General features: G+C 42.3%; 1 protein-coding gene across 1 annotated transcript in view; it reads right to left on the bottom strand.

Moving 5' to 3' along the window:
* The window catches only part of cacna1c (calcium channel, voltage-dependent, L type, alpha 1C subunit), a 214,659-nt gene that overhangs the window by 79,012 nt on the left and 117,805 nt on the right, over positions 1 to 17,842 (bottom strand). The window contains exons 4-6 of the mRNA XM_069670681.1: positions 8,525 to 8,664; positions 2,578 to 2,717; positions 396 to 548 (exon numbers count right to left, since the gene is read on the bottom strand). Coding sequence (XP_069526782.1) covers positions 396 to 548; positions 2,578 to 2,717; positions 8,525 to 8,664 — 433 coding nt within the window. The remainder of the gene's footprint in view (positions 1 to 395; positions 549 to 2,577; positions 2,718 to 8,524; positions 8,665 to 17,842) is intronic.

Genomic DNA, 17,842 nt, shown 5'->3' on the forward strand with positions numbered 1-17,842 from the left:
ATTATTGTCCAAATCATTCACACTCAGAAACACAAATGATGGTTTTAATAATTAATCACGTAAACTGTTTAAGGTACTGCATGTGCTCTATTTTCAAGCTGCGTTGTTGGCTGACGTGTGAAGTCTTCCTGTAGTTACAGATTTATGGAAACAACACAGAGTTTCTTTGATATTTAGCTGAAAAGGTTTGTGTGGTTGTACAATATTCACCAGTGCGTCCATCACTGAAGCATGCTCTCACACACAGTTGAATACATGCTTCAATATTTATCTGACAGTGAAGTAAGAAATGCGAGTGTATGTGTTTGATCATGCATGTCTGTATGCGCATCAGCGCACAGTCTATATATTCTCTCTCTTTCCCCGTCACTCTCTCCATGTGTGTGTGTGTGTACCTATATGCTCGTGAACGCAGGTCTTGTGCATCTTGCCCATGAAGAGCTCCAGGCCAATGATGGCATAGATGATGATGACGAAGAGGACCAGCAGGGCGATGTGGAGCAGAGGAACCATGGCTTTGATTATGGAGTTCAACACCACCTGTAAACCTGCGGCATACACACAGAGGGACTGCTGAGAAAACATGAAGAGTGACACAAAAGTTATAGAAACAATTGTGATAATGTTAAAGATGAAGGCAATAACAATATAACAATAATTTCCCTAACAATATTAAATCGAAATGAGACTGGGGGTGATCGCTCTTTTGTATTTAGCTTTTTAAAGCATTTTTCTGGTCTGAAAAAATCAACCAATCAGGATTAGCTTGTCACATAACTGGCATATCACAGCGACTCTCGGCAGCGCACACACAGAGGTTGTGTCAGTCAGCAGCTATGGCAACTTGCTTTAAATTTCCTGTACCTCCTTTGCCGACAACGCCGTATACTGCCAAAGCAGCAAAAAGAAGAAAGACCACGGAGGAGAAAAAAAGCTTCAAAGAAAGCCCTGAATAAAAAGAGGGATCAGACGAGAGTCAACATCGGAGAAGCATTTTTCAGATGGCCAGAGTGTAAGGGACTGAAGAGCGATGCAGCGGTTGCCCTGTTCCTTCTTGACAGGTAACAGTAGCTCTAACGGTTACAGCTAACGGCAGCACTAAGCTACAATACCAAGAGGTAAAAGGGCCGTCCACACTAAGAATCATAACTGTTGGGGCGCTGGCCGATCATTTGGTGCATGTCATCTCCTGCTCTCTCCTCCCGACGTTTCCTGTCTATCTTCAGCTGTCCTCTCAATTAAAGGCAAAAGCCCAAAAAATAATCTTAAAAAAAAACATCATCAATCATACCCGCTTTAGAAGTACTTAAACATTTTGCCAGCAAGAAAGTGTACTTGCTGGAATAAACAGCATCTGTCGACGTCTTCGCTGTAACTGTGCTAAAGCTTTAATGTCCTTCCTGGAAGTTATCATCCACTTAGAGAGCGCTTTATGTTAGTTTCTAGGAAGATACTCGAAAGATACAAAAACATAGTCTTACAACAGGACTTGCTCATAGTTATTACACTTGATGGACAAAGGCTCAGTATATTACAGAATAATAACAGTTGAGGAAGCTTATACGTATGAAAGGCAGTGAATGTTGTGACCATGTTTCTCTCTGTAGCAAAAAGTGTGGGTTTATTTAAATGAGTAATTTGTAAAGAACATTATACAGATACATTATTTGGTGCATATTAATGCCAACTTTAACTGATCACCTCATTTCACATTGATGAAACAATTCAGCCTGATTTTTTATTGGTAAGAATTGACATTTTTTTTGCAGGGTGTAATGTTAAAAACAAACTATAGTACATATTAATATTAATCTCGCATACTGTTACAGCTTTAAATGAAATGAGAAACTATATTTTTCTCCTCAAGTGATTAGAGCAGTCGTGATAGTTGCAATCAATTTGTATTTGAGCGAAGACTGTTCAATTGTTCACACATAATTTGCATCCGCAAAACCACAGTAGGTGGCATCAATGACTGAGGAATACTTGCATTTGTTCTGGTGTCTGTTGATTAAATTACACAAGACAGTTCTTGTTTATTCTATCAGTTATTTAAAATGTGTGGTAATTAAATCTTTTAACAAAACATTTACAGATCGTTCATTTTGTCAGTTTAACAGCTTATAAGAAGTCGTGGCAGTGGACGCCTTTCAGTCTAAACACGGTGCACTGTGGCATTCAAGCTAAGCCATACTACAGCAGTGTGTGCATACTGTAAGCACACACACACACACACAGGTTGACACACCTAAACAGCGTTCATCCACTTGATCCGATCCTTTCCTGTCTCCTGCCCTGTTGGATTATTGATTCCTGTTGTCACTAACACAGGCAAGCTGACAGACAACTCATCTACTGCTCGCACTGTCTGAGACTCTGACATCAGGACCAGAGGACTCTGTGTGTCAGCGTGTGTGTGTCATTTTAAACTGTATGTGTGGCAGCAATATCAACGCCAATCTGTGGCTCGTTTCTCCCCCTCCTCACCCAATCACCATTCACACCTGATCCTTGGGGCATCGTTTCCACTGTCCTTCTTTTATTCTGTCTTTCTTTCTTCTTTCCCGCAGTACTTACTGGGTACTCCAGAGACCAGTCTGAGGGGTCTGAGTACTCTGAATGCCCTCAGAGCTTTGACATCGAAGCCCGCTGCCTTCCCTCCGATAGGATTGGTGCCGTCCCCCTTGGTGGCCTGCTCCAAGATCGCACTGAATAACCTGCAAGACAGAAAGCAATGACTTCAGCAGCCGTCGTCATCAGGTTGACGCCCCATTTCCACATACTATCATCTGATACACAGGACATTAATCACATTGAAAACATACAGTTGTTGCCATTATGGCCGTATTTTTCCACTTCCTCTATTGTCACTGATGTAAATAATGAACTGAACTATCTACACCGTCTTTATCTAATGTATTAAGTGTTGTAAAATAAGACCTTAATCCAGTTTGGGACCAAAGTTTGAGGCACAAAGGGAACAATGAACCCATCCCTGCTGTTTCACTATCACATTTGATTCTTGGACAAAATAAAACCGCTTCATTGGTTCGCTCTCCAGCACAACAATAGGAAGTGTTTCATCTGTTCCCTCTGTCTTTCACAGATAAGGAAGTGTGAGACACTCGGCCTTTATGATTTAAAAAGTCAGCTCAACAGAGCACAGTGTGTGTGTGTGTGTTGTGCAGGGAGACACTTTTAGAGTGTGCTCATAACACTGTCAGCGCACATTTAACCTTTGCTCTTTGCTGTGATTTATGTGGCACTTACAGTTATATATTTTGTATAGAAACAATGATTATCCATAGAGGGCTACAAGTTGTTGCATTTTGTTATCTGCATCCCATTTACAGAGGCTGTGTTCCTCAATGCTGCTGGCCCCGGGTTCAACTCCTGCCCTTGGCCCTTCGCTGCATGTCACCCCCCCATTCTCTCTTCCCTGTTTCCGACACCATCCACTGTCCTCTCTATAAATAAAGGCATAAAAGGCCCCAAAAATAATCTTTAAAAAAAATAAAAAAGATTCCCCATTCAACCCTCCAAGTAATCCGAGGAGAAGGAGGAGGAAGTAATCCGGTTTGGGACGTTGGTCAGTTCCTATGTTTCCCATTTCAAACATGTTTGATATGTAGGATTTAAATCTGGAGAATAACATCAGTACTCTTTGAGTGGTACCACAATAGCCAATGGGAGAGACTAATCTACAGGGAGATTTAGCAGCTGACGGTGTTTCCAAACACTTGTGGCTCAGGTAAACGCAGGCATACTGCTACTGAGAGACAGAAGGGTTTAAGGGTGCTTTCACACCTGACAGCTTTCAGACTTTACTCGGAAATCATCTGGACAGGTGTGAGCACGCATTCGAACTCTGGTGCAGACCAAACCACTGGAACATGGTCCGCCAGAAAAGGCGAGTCTCGAGTCTTTCCAAACGAACCACGGTCTGGTTCGATTCAGATGAGAACATAAACGACTTAAATAGCAAACCAAACACTTTGCCTTGTGGGTCGTTGCTGCAGAGCCAGGCAGCAAGATGAGTAGAGGACAGAAGTGGGGGAGCGACGAAGAAACTAAACGATTTCACAAATGCTTGTGGAAACGCACAAGAATAAGGAGGTGTTCAAACTGTTCAGTGAAAAACTAAAGGACAATGGAAGTGATCGATCTGTGGAACAATGTCAGTTAAAAGTAAAAAAAACCCCCAAAACTCCAACAACAAAATATTAAAGTCGGCGATCGTGCTGAGTGTGCTCTCTCTCTGTGTTTACTTCAGGGAGCTTTCCCATGTGGAAATTCTGACCAATCAGAGAGCAGTTTCGTCGCGCAGCAAAACTTTTGGTCCGCTGGCAACAGCTGCCGTCTGAACACAAACCAAACATTTGGTCTTCGATTCAGATCAAACAGACTTTAAGTGTGAACGCACCCTAAATCTCCCCAACAATTTTTTCAAGTAGCCTTTGAAGGCCATTTTTTTTTGTCACTGTAAAGCCTTACAGTGAGCTGTTGCACCAACAGACATACAGATCATACAAGTTCACTCGAGGCTGTACGTTGCTCCCTCTTGCAGACACAACAGTCCTAAAAATATCCTGTATCGACTGATATTTTCCACTCTTGTGTGTGTGATGAAATCCAACTGAATAAATCAGTTAGGATAAGGATTAAGGCTCCTGTAGTCTGAGCCCGGCCTCAGCATCTATGGAAGTATTGACAGACATCTTTGGATAATAGTGGCCTCTAACCTTAGATTTGATTTTAAAGGTTCTGGCTTGAGGCCTCAACGTTTCCAACATTTCCAATAAATCTGTAGTGCTGCTTACAATAATACTATTTTTGTATATACTAAAAAGTGTTGGATGTGAAGCTTTGTAGCAACAGTCAGGGAGAGATCCTGTCCTGTTCCAACATGCACTACCCCTCATACGAAGAGGTTCAAACAGAAGTTACATTTTTAGATTGTGATAGAAGAAATGGAAAGTCCACACACATTGTAACACATTGTACAGTTCATAGACAACAAAGATACATCATGACTAATACAGTATTTAATAACGGGGCTAAACGTGTTGCCTTTGCCTCGATGACATTATTTACAGCCGTCTCTTTAGATGTAAGTGGCTCACAAGCTTGAATTTATGTACGTCCGGCCGAGCTTATCACTCTCCCTCTCCTCCCTCTGTGTCTCTGAGATCCTTTAGAAATCACCATACAATACCATTTTCCAGCTAGCGAGGCTCAAAGGCCAGTCAGCGGCGCGTTAGTCATGGGGAATTATCAATTAGCACAGATGAAATGGCCACTTGAAAAAGACCTCTCAAAACATATCGCCCTCTCTCTGCCTCTCACTCTCTCTCTCAGCCTCTCCATTTCACACTGCCTCCCTCTCAATTTGATTCACTCTCTCTCGCTCCCCTTCTCCCTCTCTTGGTGGGAAGCTCGCCTTTGAAACAGAGTATGAAAAGCGTTTGGAGGAGCCACAGTTTTGCACCATCAGCACCGGCACGTTTAGCCATGGTGGGTGTTAAATCGTAATTAGAGCCTGTTAAAGTAGCAGCACATAAACGGCTTGTGTACATCCGCAGCTAAAGATAGTAACGGCGGTATACATTCATAAAATTAACAGGTTGAAATGAATCAAATGTTTCAGAGGCGTCAAAGCACATAAATGCTGATGAAGAACACTGAATTTGTAATTGAATGATTCAAAATGCATAACAGGCCTGCCACTGTTTTGTTCATTATTAATTAAAGTGATAATCTCAAAGATTTTCAAGTGTGCTCCTGCAATTACCGTCTCTCGCCATAGGTGCCGCCAAAGAGAACAAAACTAAGATCTTCAAGATTATCATTTTAACCTTTCACATAATATTATAGGTGTAATCTAATAAATATCATTGAGATGTGAAAATGTCACTCATAAGTTTCCCTAGCCCAAGGTAATGCCTTTTTCTTGCTCTTTTTGCCAGACTTAGTACAAAGCCTGCACAACGTTTTTGTCAATAAACAAATCAATAAATCAGCTAAATGTTTCCACGCCTCAAGGTTTCACTCTCTTAACTTCCAGTTTTTGAGATAATTCTGAAGCTTTCTGGACCATTAATCCTTAAAAAGTAGAACCAGGACACAAGATGTAACAGGAGGGGAGAGAAATGAAAATAACACACAGGTAAGAAGAGGAGAATAAAGCCGCTTTCCCACCGGTCAAAAAACCCACTAACATCCAGCTTTTTTGCTTAGTGGGAATGGTTACAATCAGCATTCAGCCCTGGGTCAAATGACTCTGCAGTAGACTATGGGAAAAGTGACAACCAGCATCTATAAACGGATCTTTCCGAGTCTGAAAAACCTGTGTCAACAGGCTAATTTGGGTGGGAAAGGGGTATAAGACACGTGAAGAGCAAAGAGGGAGGACAGAGAGGTGAAGAAGGAGAGCTTTGGAAAGCACCGATTTCAGAGAGAGTCCATATAGTTCCACTTCAAAATGTACACATACATAAACACACACACATGCATACAGCCTGTGATCTCACCCAACCTTCACTAATAAAGGTAAGTGTCAGCAAGAGCATAGGCTCCAACATCTGTGTGTGTGTGCGTGTGTGTGTGTGTGTGTGTGTGTGTGTGTGTGTGCCTCTGAGGCTGCTCGCCACCAGGTACAAGCTCTTTCGCCCATATGGTGAACATTCCAGAGGGAGCGAACCCTGTCACTTCTCATCCATTCACAGAAACACATACACACATGCAGGCTGGCAGTTTGGCACTCACAGGCACAAAGACAGCGACTCATGCATGCGCACACGGAAGCAGTGCTGTCACAGCTCAACATCTCCTGAATCTGTGTGTCCTGAGATTGTCATTTCCACATGCTCTTATATGTAAATGACAAAGTAGGTGTAAATAAAAGCCTTTCAGAATGACAAATTTGCAACTCAAATGTCTTTTATCTGCTCCCCCTCTATTAAGGTGATGGTTATGTTCAGGCAAGTAAAACAGCTTGACTGGGGTAAGGGAACAGATCATGATTACAGATGAAGATCACCTTCATTATTCTTATCACTGAGTTTTCAACAGGACCATATTTTTACAGTAGGAAACCTGACAGGTCATCCAGGTTTTATCTGCCAGAACAGCAAGCACCAGCACTCCTCAAGTGTCCTCAAGCAAGACACTGACCCCGGCCATTTCCAGAGATGCAGCTTGTATTTGACCTTCTGACCTCCCTGTGGCAGGGTTGCAAGGTAAAAAAAAACAACAATTTCCTCGATGGAGCGAATACTGTTTTATTCACAATTAAACTCTGCCGCACCACAACAGAAGCAGTGATTCAAGAAAGAGACAGAGCGAGGCAGAAAGAGAGCGAGAGAGAGAGGCAGACAGAGAGGGTAGATAACAGCAGAAGAGTGGTAAAGGTTGTGTTTATGCCAGGGGCACTGGCACACTGATGCCAGCCGATGGGAAGTCTGTGTGTGTGTGTGAGTGTGTGTGTGTTTGTCTATGGGGTGAAGCCAACCACTTTCAGTTAGTGATGGCTAATGTGAGTGAACACTTCACTTGCGATGAGTGTGTGTGTGTGCCTTCCTTCAGGCTGAGGGGTGCCTTCTTGCTGTCTACTTCTCTAGCATGCGCACGCAAACACACACACATACATACGCACACGGTCAATTAGACCATTTTTATGGCATTAATGTAACTGTCAGGTCCACTGGCTATTGTGCCATTACCCTCACACAATATTGTACACAAAGCACAGCTGGCAGGCAGGACACACACACAAATATGCACGCGGGCACACAGACAGACACAGGCCACAGGCACAGAGGGTTTAGCAGATGGGCTATGTTGCTGAGTTGCAGATAAAGAAAAACAGAGCAGAGCTTTGCTATCAGCATCTAACAAGCTAATCAGTTTAGCCTTCACCAACACACTGCAGGCCTGCAGCTTCACTGATTCACTGTGAAGGAGGATTGTTCTACGGCAAAACTTATTTTTTAAAGTTGTTTTAATATTAATCAAATGCCTCTTAGACTGATTAGTATTAAACCAAACAACAGCACATATTTCCTGTGTTGGCCTTTTGATTTAAATCTACTTTGTGCCAACAGATTGAGGGAAAAAAGGAAACAATTTTCATCATCAAAGCTTAAGTGAATTTGTTACTTTAAGCAGAGATCAGAGGAAGTGCGTTCTGCTTTCTTGTTGTTGCTGCAGGAATCAAAGGTGTTCATGGGAAATGTGAAAGAGGCTAGCACTGTGAGTACCTCTGGCATTACACCGAAGCTGCCAATTGTGCTGGCTGTAGTTTCATTTGTTGACAGTAATTATGCAAAGGTGCTGTGATTAGTTTGCCAGTGATGTGCTGATGTTTTAAAACGTGTTAGCTCTCAAAAGAGACGGTGAAGTACAATTTTTACAGGACTTGCTATCTTTGTCATTTCCCTCTTGCCAAAGCACTTGGAGTAAGAGAGGAGCATCAAAAGACGTTTCACAGCTTTTATGTTTTCGGATGCGTTTTCTGTCAACTCACCCCACGACTACGATGATGAAGTCGAGCAGATTCCAGCCGTTCCTCAGGTAGGCGTTGGGGTGGAAGAGCAGGCCGTACGCTATTACCTTCAGGAAAGCCTCCACCGTGAAGATGATGAGGAACAGGTACTCCACGCGCTCCTGCAGAGGCAAACAAACAAGACGGGTTCATTCATTCGTCCTGGCAGGAGTAGGTAGAGTGATAAGAGCAGTTACACACATTCATTCATGACTTTATTTATTTGTGCCTACATCGATCCTGTGTGTGACTTGTGAGTAGCAAAAGCGCTGGCTTCTTTCTCCTCCACTGCTCAGACTTTATCGACCAGAACAAGCTGTCCTGTCACTGTTTGTGTGGCTTCTGTTGCATGCGTGTGAACATGTGTTTGTCTAACTTGTAATCGTGCACACAATCTAAGTATTTTGGTTATTTAATAAAAGCGACTCTCTTCCTGTCCTAAGAGGCTACTGTCTAAAGAGAGGAATGAATGTGTGTGTGTGCATGTTGTGTATACTCGAATGCATACACACACACACACACACACACTCACAAGCAACTCATATTGTTGTGATAGTTCTGACCCCTCCTAAGAGGGTCCTGGGAAATGTCCTGGAATGGCCTTGAGACAGAGAAAGAGGATCTTTTAGGCCGTCGTAAACTTCCAAGCAATTCATCATCCACCTAATCAGCCGCCATATTTGCTTTCTATTTTTTTTAATACAGAAGTGAGACTGAGGAAATGGAGCAAAGGTATTAAAGTCATGTGTAAATAAAGCAGAAAACATTATGTAATCGGAAATATTATTTGTCCACTCCCTCTCTCTCTCTGTCCCTTTGAGGTGCATACAGATTATGACATTGTAAAATTATCTCCATCCATTCATCCATCCATCCGTCTCATCCCCGGCTCCTCCTCCTGTTCCCACTGTTTTCCCATGGACATACATGCACAAAGGGCCAGAGGTTTGGGACACAAGGCCAGGCTCAAAATCTCATCCCCCTATGGGATCAGTCAGCTGAACCTGAGGCTGGAGGGACACAGCTTCTGTATGTGTCCAAGTTTACCAAAATAGCTTCACACAATGTTAGCGTTAGGAAAGACAATTTTATATATATAATTGTGCTAGCATAGCATTAGCAGATGCTATTTATGTTGTAGGCAACCTTCTTATTCATGCATATTTACCTGTGCATTGCCCTATAAAAATATGAATCTCCTCATTATGTTACATTATCGCACTAAAAGGATATAAAAGCGAGATTACAAGCTATCTTAAAATTTTTTCTCTGCAAGCAACATTGCCTCTAACAAGGAGGGGCTACATGAAAAGGGAAACAACTACTAATATAGTAATTAGTAAGTTAGTAATACAGCCTTTATTTTAAAGATGCTGAATGTTTAAAGACCCCCTCTAGTGAAAATAAAGTGTTTAACCTTGTAAACATCTCCATGTGGTGTTCTTCATGTGCTACAAGACATATCAGGAACAACATAAGCAGTCATCTCCATGGCTGGGCCTGTCTGCTTTTAAACTGCAGTGTACCAAGGACAGGCTGAACAACACGTTTTCAGATTGGCCGGTTTGAGACGTCACAAACCTAAGGAGGCAATCCTGTTAATGGACGGAGTGACGCTATGAATATCATTATGTGTAACCTATGGCAACCACTTCGGTGATGTGCGAGCCAGCTGTAACCGTCATCGTAATTTTTGCAAACTCACTACTGACTACCAACGTTAACGTTACTACTACTAAATATTACATTTCAAGCTAGCTGGGTTTCAACAAGTTGCCACTAAACGATGGCAGAGACGTGTTTTGTTTTCACGACCGAGGGGGCGTTTGGAAATCTGCATAGTGGGTGAGTAAAGGATTTTTACAAGGTTACAAGATTAAACATATTTTGCAGAAAAAATCTATCAGACACAATTTATTATTTCAAGCAGAGCATTTGATGTCTTAAAACATGACTGGAGCTGCTCTACTTCAAAGGTGTTTTACATAAATAACGGCCTGTATAAAGTGAGTAAAGAGTAAAGTCCATGTTAGTGTTGGATTGGCTCTTGTATACATTGGCTGCATTAAGATTTGATCTCTTAAAGCAGATGTGAGTTTAAAGTGTGTCCAGCTAAACAAACAACTTCCTTAGCAGGGATGAAGACTCTGTCTAAGTACTGTTAGGGCACTCACACACACACACAGACACTGGACCATGAGGTCAGTCGTGCATTTAGCCACTGTTTAGCCATGACAGCTGTGGTCATATTTGTACATGTTTTCATGGCATTATACTCTCAGCTGATCCAGACTAGACTCCTGGATATTGATAAAAGAAGCATGCTTTGACATAATGTTCTTAATGATGTGATTATCATACAAACTGGGATTTGGAAGTGATTTTTCCCACACTTTGAGATGCTCAAGAAGCTTGACAGATAAAGGACTGAAGTGAATTATAATACGGAGGATTTGCACATTTTGATTGACAGATGACTTGAAAGGCAAGGTTGGTTTTTAGGTGGAGGATTCTGCACCTGCACGGGCCGCTCGGAAAGCTCTCTTTAATTTGTTTTGTTTCTCGTCTGTGTCTCTCTAACCTCCTCTCATTGCTATTCAAGTCCATCCAGCGGGCTTTATTGGCAGAAAAGTATCCAGCTTTACTTTGTTTAGATTTTCACATTAAACACCTGTCTTCTCTTCTGTGTGTGTGTGCAACAGTTTCAGAGCCTGGGGAATTAATTTTTATTTTATTTATATTCATCACGGCTCCTGCCGACCCTCCAACACACAGTGAGTATAAATAGTCGGAAGTAATTAATTTAACAAATACACACACACACACACCTCCCTTTCAAATACACAAAAGCTCTCCTTTCCTCTCTCTCTTTAAAACACACACACATACGCACACACCCGGGCTGTGTATCTGCCGGTGACAGGCAGACAGTGCGGCGCTCAGATGAATAAAACAGAGAAAAACATCTGGTAGGAACAGCTCAGCCTGACGCACACACACAAACACACACACGGATACACTTCTCGTCCTTCTTTCCTTCCGTTCGTACAGCCCCCATAAAGGGCAAAATCCATAAGGGGCACGACTAATCTTGTTAGTGACTGGAGAGAAACGAGACAGAAAAGATGAGAGAGTGAAAGAGGAGAGGTGGATGGATGAGAGAGTCAGACTAAAGAGACAGAGAGGAAGGCTGATGGACGGACAGAAAGGTGAGTATGTGGGAGCGATAATTCAGTTAACTGTGATAGGTCAACCAAACCGCCTATCCATCAGCTAGGCCAATCAGATTATGGTATCGACATTCTACCATGCAGCGGACAATGTTTCCATTCGCCGTGACCTTCTGTGTGTGTGAGTGTGTGTGCTGCAAGACCGGATTAGCCATCAAGCTGTTTCTGAAAGAAAACACACAGACACATCATGGTGTGTTGAGCGTGTGCATGTCTTTCAAGCAGTTTTGAACCTATGCTGTACCAACAACTCAACCATAAAACAACAGGAGTAAAACCAGCTTATGTCATTGTTTCATTTGAAAATTAAACTCCCAAATCCAACTCTTGTAATGCTGCAAGTCTGAGCTCCTCGCCGCCTTGTAAACAGAAGAACTTTTTCTGCTTAGACAGGAAACATTTCTGTGCGACTGTACACACAACATCCGCTAATGATTTATTCAGATGCAGCAACCACAGTGAGACCGAGTACACGGTTTGGAGTTGTGTACATTGCAAGTGTACGTCCTATTAGGAGGCTAATGATGCAACTGCTGCACAGGAGAAGAATAAATACAGTACTGTAAAGCTGTGAGAATAAAATGGACCTGGAGCTCCCACACACACTTGTTTTTGTACCTTTTGCCATCATTTCTGAAAGGAAAAGCACTCACTAAGATAACTGCTAGATCTGGGAACATCACTTAAGAGAAGTCAGAGGGGTCAAGATACACACGCAGTCATATAATAGTGCAGATTTTGTGTTTAAATCTAAGGTTATCAAAACACATTCTGAGGAAAGTAAAATGTTCCTGTGAAAAACGAAGAAAAAGAAATACAACCTCACGTTGTGTCAATCACGTTTACCCACCGAATCCGAAAATTTCATCCGTCATTAAAGTTTTCAGAACAGGTTCGATTTTCTGCATCTTCAAAAGCCTTTAGAGACTCGTTTGGCCACTCAGAGCCACCATACATGCAAACATTCGCTTCATATCCCAGCACAAAGCACTTTATGATGAATCTACCAAACAATACGGATGCAAAGACGCGGAATCCAAAGACCGATTGTTGCAGGTGATTGCAGAACAGCTTGGGGATGCTAGGTGCTGCCTGCAAAACAAAGAATGCACTAAAGATTAGGCAGTAGATGAGTGATTGTGCTCTAGGCAGCTAAACGATGACGTGAGTGAAGAAAATGAGGCGTAACCTGCAGGACACGTGCACTTGCCGGCCACATTATTAGGTAAACCGGAAAAATCTAATGTAAGTATGTTGCCTGTCATAACCTTGTTAATTCAATGATACTTCAGCGTCAAGGTCATAATTGGTGGGGAGGCTGTACTGAGCTGCATTTTATTCACAGGTGTTTCTAATACTCTGGCCCCCTAATAGGGAGGACAAACATTTAGAGACACATCTCAATATAATTTAGTTCAGTACAACACATTTAACTATGGCCTGAGTAATAAACATAATCGCATTTACACACTTATGACTCTAAACAAAACAAAAGTCAACAAAAACTTCATAAAAGCAGAATCCATGGCAGTAACTGGATTACATTTTACAGGTGTACCTAATGAAGTGGCTGGTGAGTGTACGTCTGCAACAAGGGAGAGGGACAGGGCAGAAGTGGACAGGGAGGCTCATATTGCGAGTTTTCGGATAGAAAATAAAAAGGCATCGGACATATTGCGCAAGGTTTCTGTGCGTAACGATTTTTATCAGATGATGGATTAAAAACAAACATACGAAAAATATGGACTTGGTCTGCAAAAGCCTTTGTTATGACAAGTGTAGATCTGTGTAAGTGTATTATAACTAAACACCACGATAATGAAAAAAGCTTTAATAAAATGACAAAATATGTGCTCAAAATTACCCAGAAACATCACACTCTACATTTTGAACCAGAATAAAACTCAACAATAACTCCTCTCCTGACTCCTCTTCTGACATTTAGCAAAGTTAGGCGCTCTTTTCTCCTTCTCTCTCCCTCTTCTCCTCCTCATCCCTCACTTCCACGTCTTCCCTCCCCTCTCTCTCTCTCTCTTTCTCTGTGGGTGCCAACCAGAAGTTACCATAGAGACCAAGATGGGATCCAACGTTACCATGGAAACTGTGTGCTGCTGCAGCAGTCTCTCTCTCTCTCTCTCTCTCTCACACTAACACACACACAAATTGATGACACTGATCAGTATTGTACCAAGAATATCCACCGCACATATAGGCCTAATTACTACTCTTCTGTCAGCATCCAGACTTCTTATTGTGCGCCTCTGTGTGCAACAACGTGTCTGCCCGTTTGTTCGTGTGTGCCAGTGATTCATGTCACATACTTGCCACTTTCCACCAGTTGAGTCTTTAATTTTACGTCGTATGCGAAACTTTAGCGCGTCATTCTGTTGCTTTCAACAACACAATGTTTACACTAACTTGTCTAAGTATTTGAGAAGGGTACTGTCAGTTCCAGCGGGTGTTTTAGAGCCTTTTTATGCGAGATGCGCAGCAGATGTGAAACTCATCATAATTATGGCGTACGCATTATTTTCCCTCAATGAGGGTTTAATAGATTTTTTCGATGGAGCTTGAAATTTGAGGTCAAGTTTCGGGTCAGTAAGCAAGAATTAATCTGCATTTTTTCCCCCTGCGTTGTTGTAATTGCTGCAGCTTGGAGAAGAATAAAGACGTATAATGAAAGCTGACAACGCTCAAGAGAAGAGCAGGAGATTAATAATGTCATGTTAACTTTTGATGTGAAACCCACGACAGAGAAAAACACCAGCTCTTGGGTCACAGTTTCAGTATTTAAGACGATAGTTTTGACTCAGATAAATGCCGCAAAGAGAAGGATTTCAACCCTCCATCTTTTCTCTGCAAGGACATCAAGTTATCAGATTTTATAGTCACTCAAGACAGAGGAGGAGGCGAGCAGAGAGGAGAGCCTAGAGGTTAAAGAGTGTACTTACATTTATAACGTGGGTGGGCAAAGTGAAGCAATACTTTCCTTCTTAACATCCACTATGAGAGAGGTCCTTTAAGCGCTGTTAAACTTTGATAGCACACAGGTTGTAAAGCCTGATATATTGTCAATCATCTCTGTCAGCTGCCCTGGGCTCTGCGAGTAAGGATGGTAAAGCGTTTCTTCTCCCTCCTCTCACTCCCGTTGCATGCTGGAACAGGCCTCAGAGTGTAAATAAAACATCAATAAAGTGGAAGAAACAGTTGATTTTACTCAATTTTCCCTGATAGAAGGGCAAAGGTCAGAACAAAACTCCAACCAAAAGTCGAATACTGTTTTAACATCAACCCAGCTGGGATTTCTAACTGTAAAAGGACCAGAGGGAGTCTAAGTGCAATATGTGAGATTGGAGTTTGGGTTGGGATTAGTCGCTGGACAGCTGATAAATTGCTTGTTTCTTCCTCTACCTCGCTTTTCTTTTATCGCCGGCGCTACTCACTTCATCCTCTCCTTCTGTAGTTGTTCTGGTCGTGGGGTAATCTCAATTTCATTAGCTGGAGTGTCAAAGGGTTAAATCAGCCGGTGAAATGAAACAAAGTCTGCACACACCTAAAGGGCCCAAAGCTGGGGAAGCTTTCCCTCAGGGAGCTCTGACCAAAGGCAAAGAATTAGGGTACAGCTGTCCTTATTAGTAGGAATATTCCCTTTGAGCCCTCTAACATTATTACAGAGAGAAATTGTTTAAAGAGCAGCTCCAGTCATGTTTTAAGACATCTGAAATGCTCTGCTTGAAGTAATCAATTGTGCCTGCAAAATATGTTTAATTACCTTGTAAAAATCCTCCAAAGGCATCTCCTCCTTCTGCCTCATTAAAAATTCCTGACTCTGCACAGTCCCCGCCCACTTTGCAGATTTCCAACCACCCCCTCCGTCGTGAAAACAAAACCTGTCTCTGCCATCGTTTAGTGGCAACTTGTTGAAACTTAGCTAGCTTGAAATGTAGTAATTAGCAGTAGTAATGTTAACGTTAGTAGTCAGTAGCGAGTCTGCAAAATCCATTAACAGGATTGGCTCCTTAGGTTTGTGACGTCTCAAACCTGCCAATCTGAAAACGTGTTGTTCAGCCTGTCCTTGGTACACTGCAGTTCAAACACAGACAGGCCAAGCTGTGGAGATGACTGCTTATGTTGTCCCTGATATGTCTTGTAAGCACATGAGAAACACCACATGGAGATGAGCATGCGCCTGATATTTATGCTATCCAGTTTGCAACAAACATATTCCCTGTTTACTGATTTTCATTCACATTGCTAACATCTCTGAGGGGATGCTCCTCCCATAAACCCGCCACTCTTAGCTAATCTGCTGCTTGTTTGAAATATTCCTGCCTCTTTTAGGCCTTTCTGATGCAGGGTTGTTTTTATACCCTGAACCAAAAGCATACTTTGTCCACCACACCTTTACTAATGCCACTTGAGTGTCCCTTGAAGACACATAGCTGAAAGGAAACAAATCCAAACACACTGCAAACATGCTTTGAACACGTCAACCTCACACAATCAACACCAGTCTCATTAACAGACCTAAGATCCAATCTGTGCGCCTCTGGGAAAGGATTATGTTTGATTACGGATTACACTTGAAAGAGGGAGAGAGACACACTGAGAGAGATTGTGTTATGGTCATTAGTAACCTTTGACACTTGAAAGAAGAGAGATGACCTTATGCAACGACAAAGCCAGCGCCTGCTGTGCACTCTTGACCCTAACACTTCCACATGCTGCAAATATGCTGAGCCTCTTACTAAAAAGCCAGTGTTTTCCTACTGTGTAGGCCTATGTGTGGTAATGTGGGGGATTAATCTTTGTCACATGATTTTTAGACTTAAAATGTTGTTAATGTAAATTCTGCTTTAATAAATACATTTCTTTTCTCCTCCTTCTGTCTTTTGTTTCCTTCAGCCTTCTAATATAAAAGTTTACAGAAAGAGAAAAACTCCTGTTTCCAGGCAACAGGCGCTGTAGCTACCAGATAAAGAAGGAAGGAAAGAAGACATGAAGAAAGAAGTTGACATACAGAAAGGTTAATGTGGGCTGTGTTTGTGTGCATGTGACAAAAACGGTGACAAACAACCTGTCGACGGCTGCTCATAGTTACATGCAGTTTTGCCTGTCGGACTTTTGCGTCCAGTATATTTTTTTTCAGGGGGAAGATGTAACTAAATGTGAGTCAATGCACAGTGTTTGATACGTGTGTTAGGACGCAAAGATAGACGGCTAAATGTTACATGACAGAGCTAACAGCCCTGTACCGAGACTGACAATACAGATGAGCAACTCTCCCTGAGAGACTGTCACATGCTAACTGCTAACTCTCTCCGCACACAGACACACGTCTCATGCTATCTCCATTTCTCTTTATCTCACACGGAGAATGTCACATGCTATTTATTTCTTCCTCTGTCACTCTCTCTCACTTTCACGCACAGAAGCCTGTAATCTGTCCACCTCCAGGTTCAGCCTCTCCGTACACAAAACAGCGCGCTTGCTTCGATAGCTCGGCGCAAGCAGACAGCAACGGAGCGAACATCAAGCTTTTAGTTTTCTTTAAATGGATAATTCATTCATCTGTTGCTTCTTTTATAGGTTACAAGGTCCGAAGCCTATCCCAGCATGCACCGGACAGGTCACACGCACCAATAAATTCAGTCTTACGTCCACAGAGTAAAGTTAGAGTGACCTGTGTGGGAGGGCACCCAGATTAAAGATAAAATACACATTAAAAATAGTCTGCAAACACAGACGGAGGTGTGGAAAGAAGAGGGAAAAAAAGGAGAGCGTTAGAAAGATGTAGACAAAAGAGAAGGGGAGAGAAAGAAGGAGAGTAATTGGTCTAAAAATAATAGAACACAGGAGCATAAATCATCTCATATAGACAGCCAGTGTGTGTGTGAGCGAGTGTGTGCATTAATGAGTGTGTATGCTAGCTGGTCTCTGAGGGGAAGGCAACTGGTACCCTTGAGAGAGGAGAGAAACAAAGGAGAAGACGGCAGGAAGAAAAAGAGAGAAAGATAATGTATGAAGTGTACAGAGAAGGAGAAAGATAAAGCCAAGGTGAAAGAGTAAA

This window comes from Semicossyphus pulcher, unplaced genomic scaffold, assembly GCF_022749685.1.
Source record: "Semicossyphus pulcher isolate SPU_LCO1_2020_fin unplaced genomic scaffold, fSemPul1.0.p SCAF_20, whole genome shotgun sequence".
Classification (NCBI taxonomy): domain Eukaryota; kingdom Metazoa; phylum Chordata; class Actinopteri; order Labriformes; family Labridae; genus Semicossyphus; species Semicossyphus pulcher.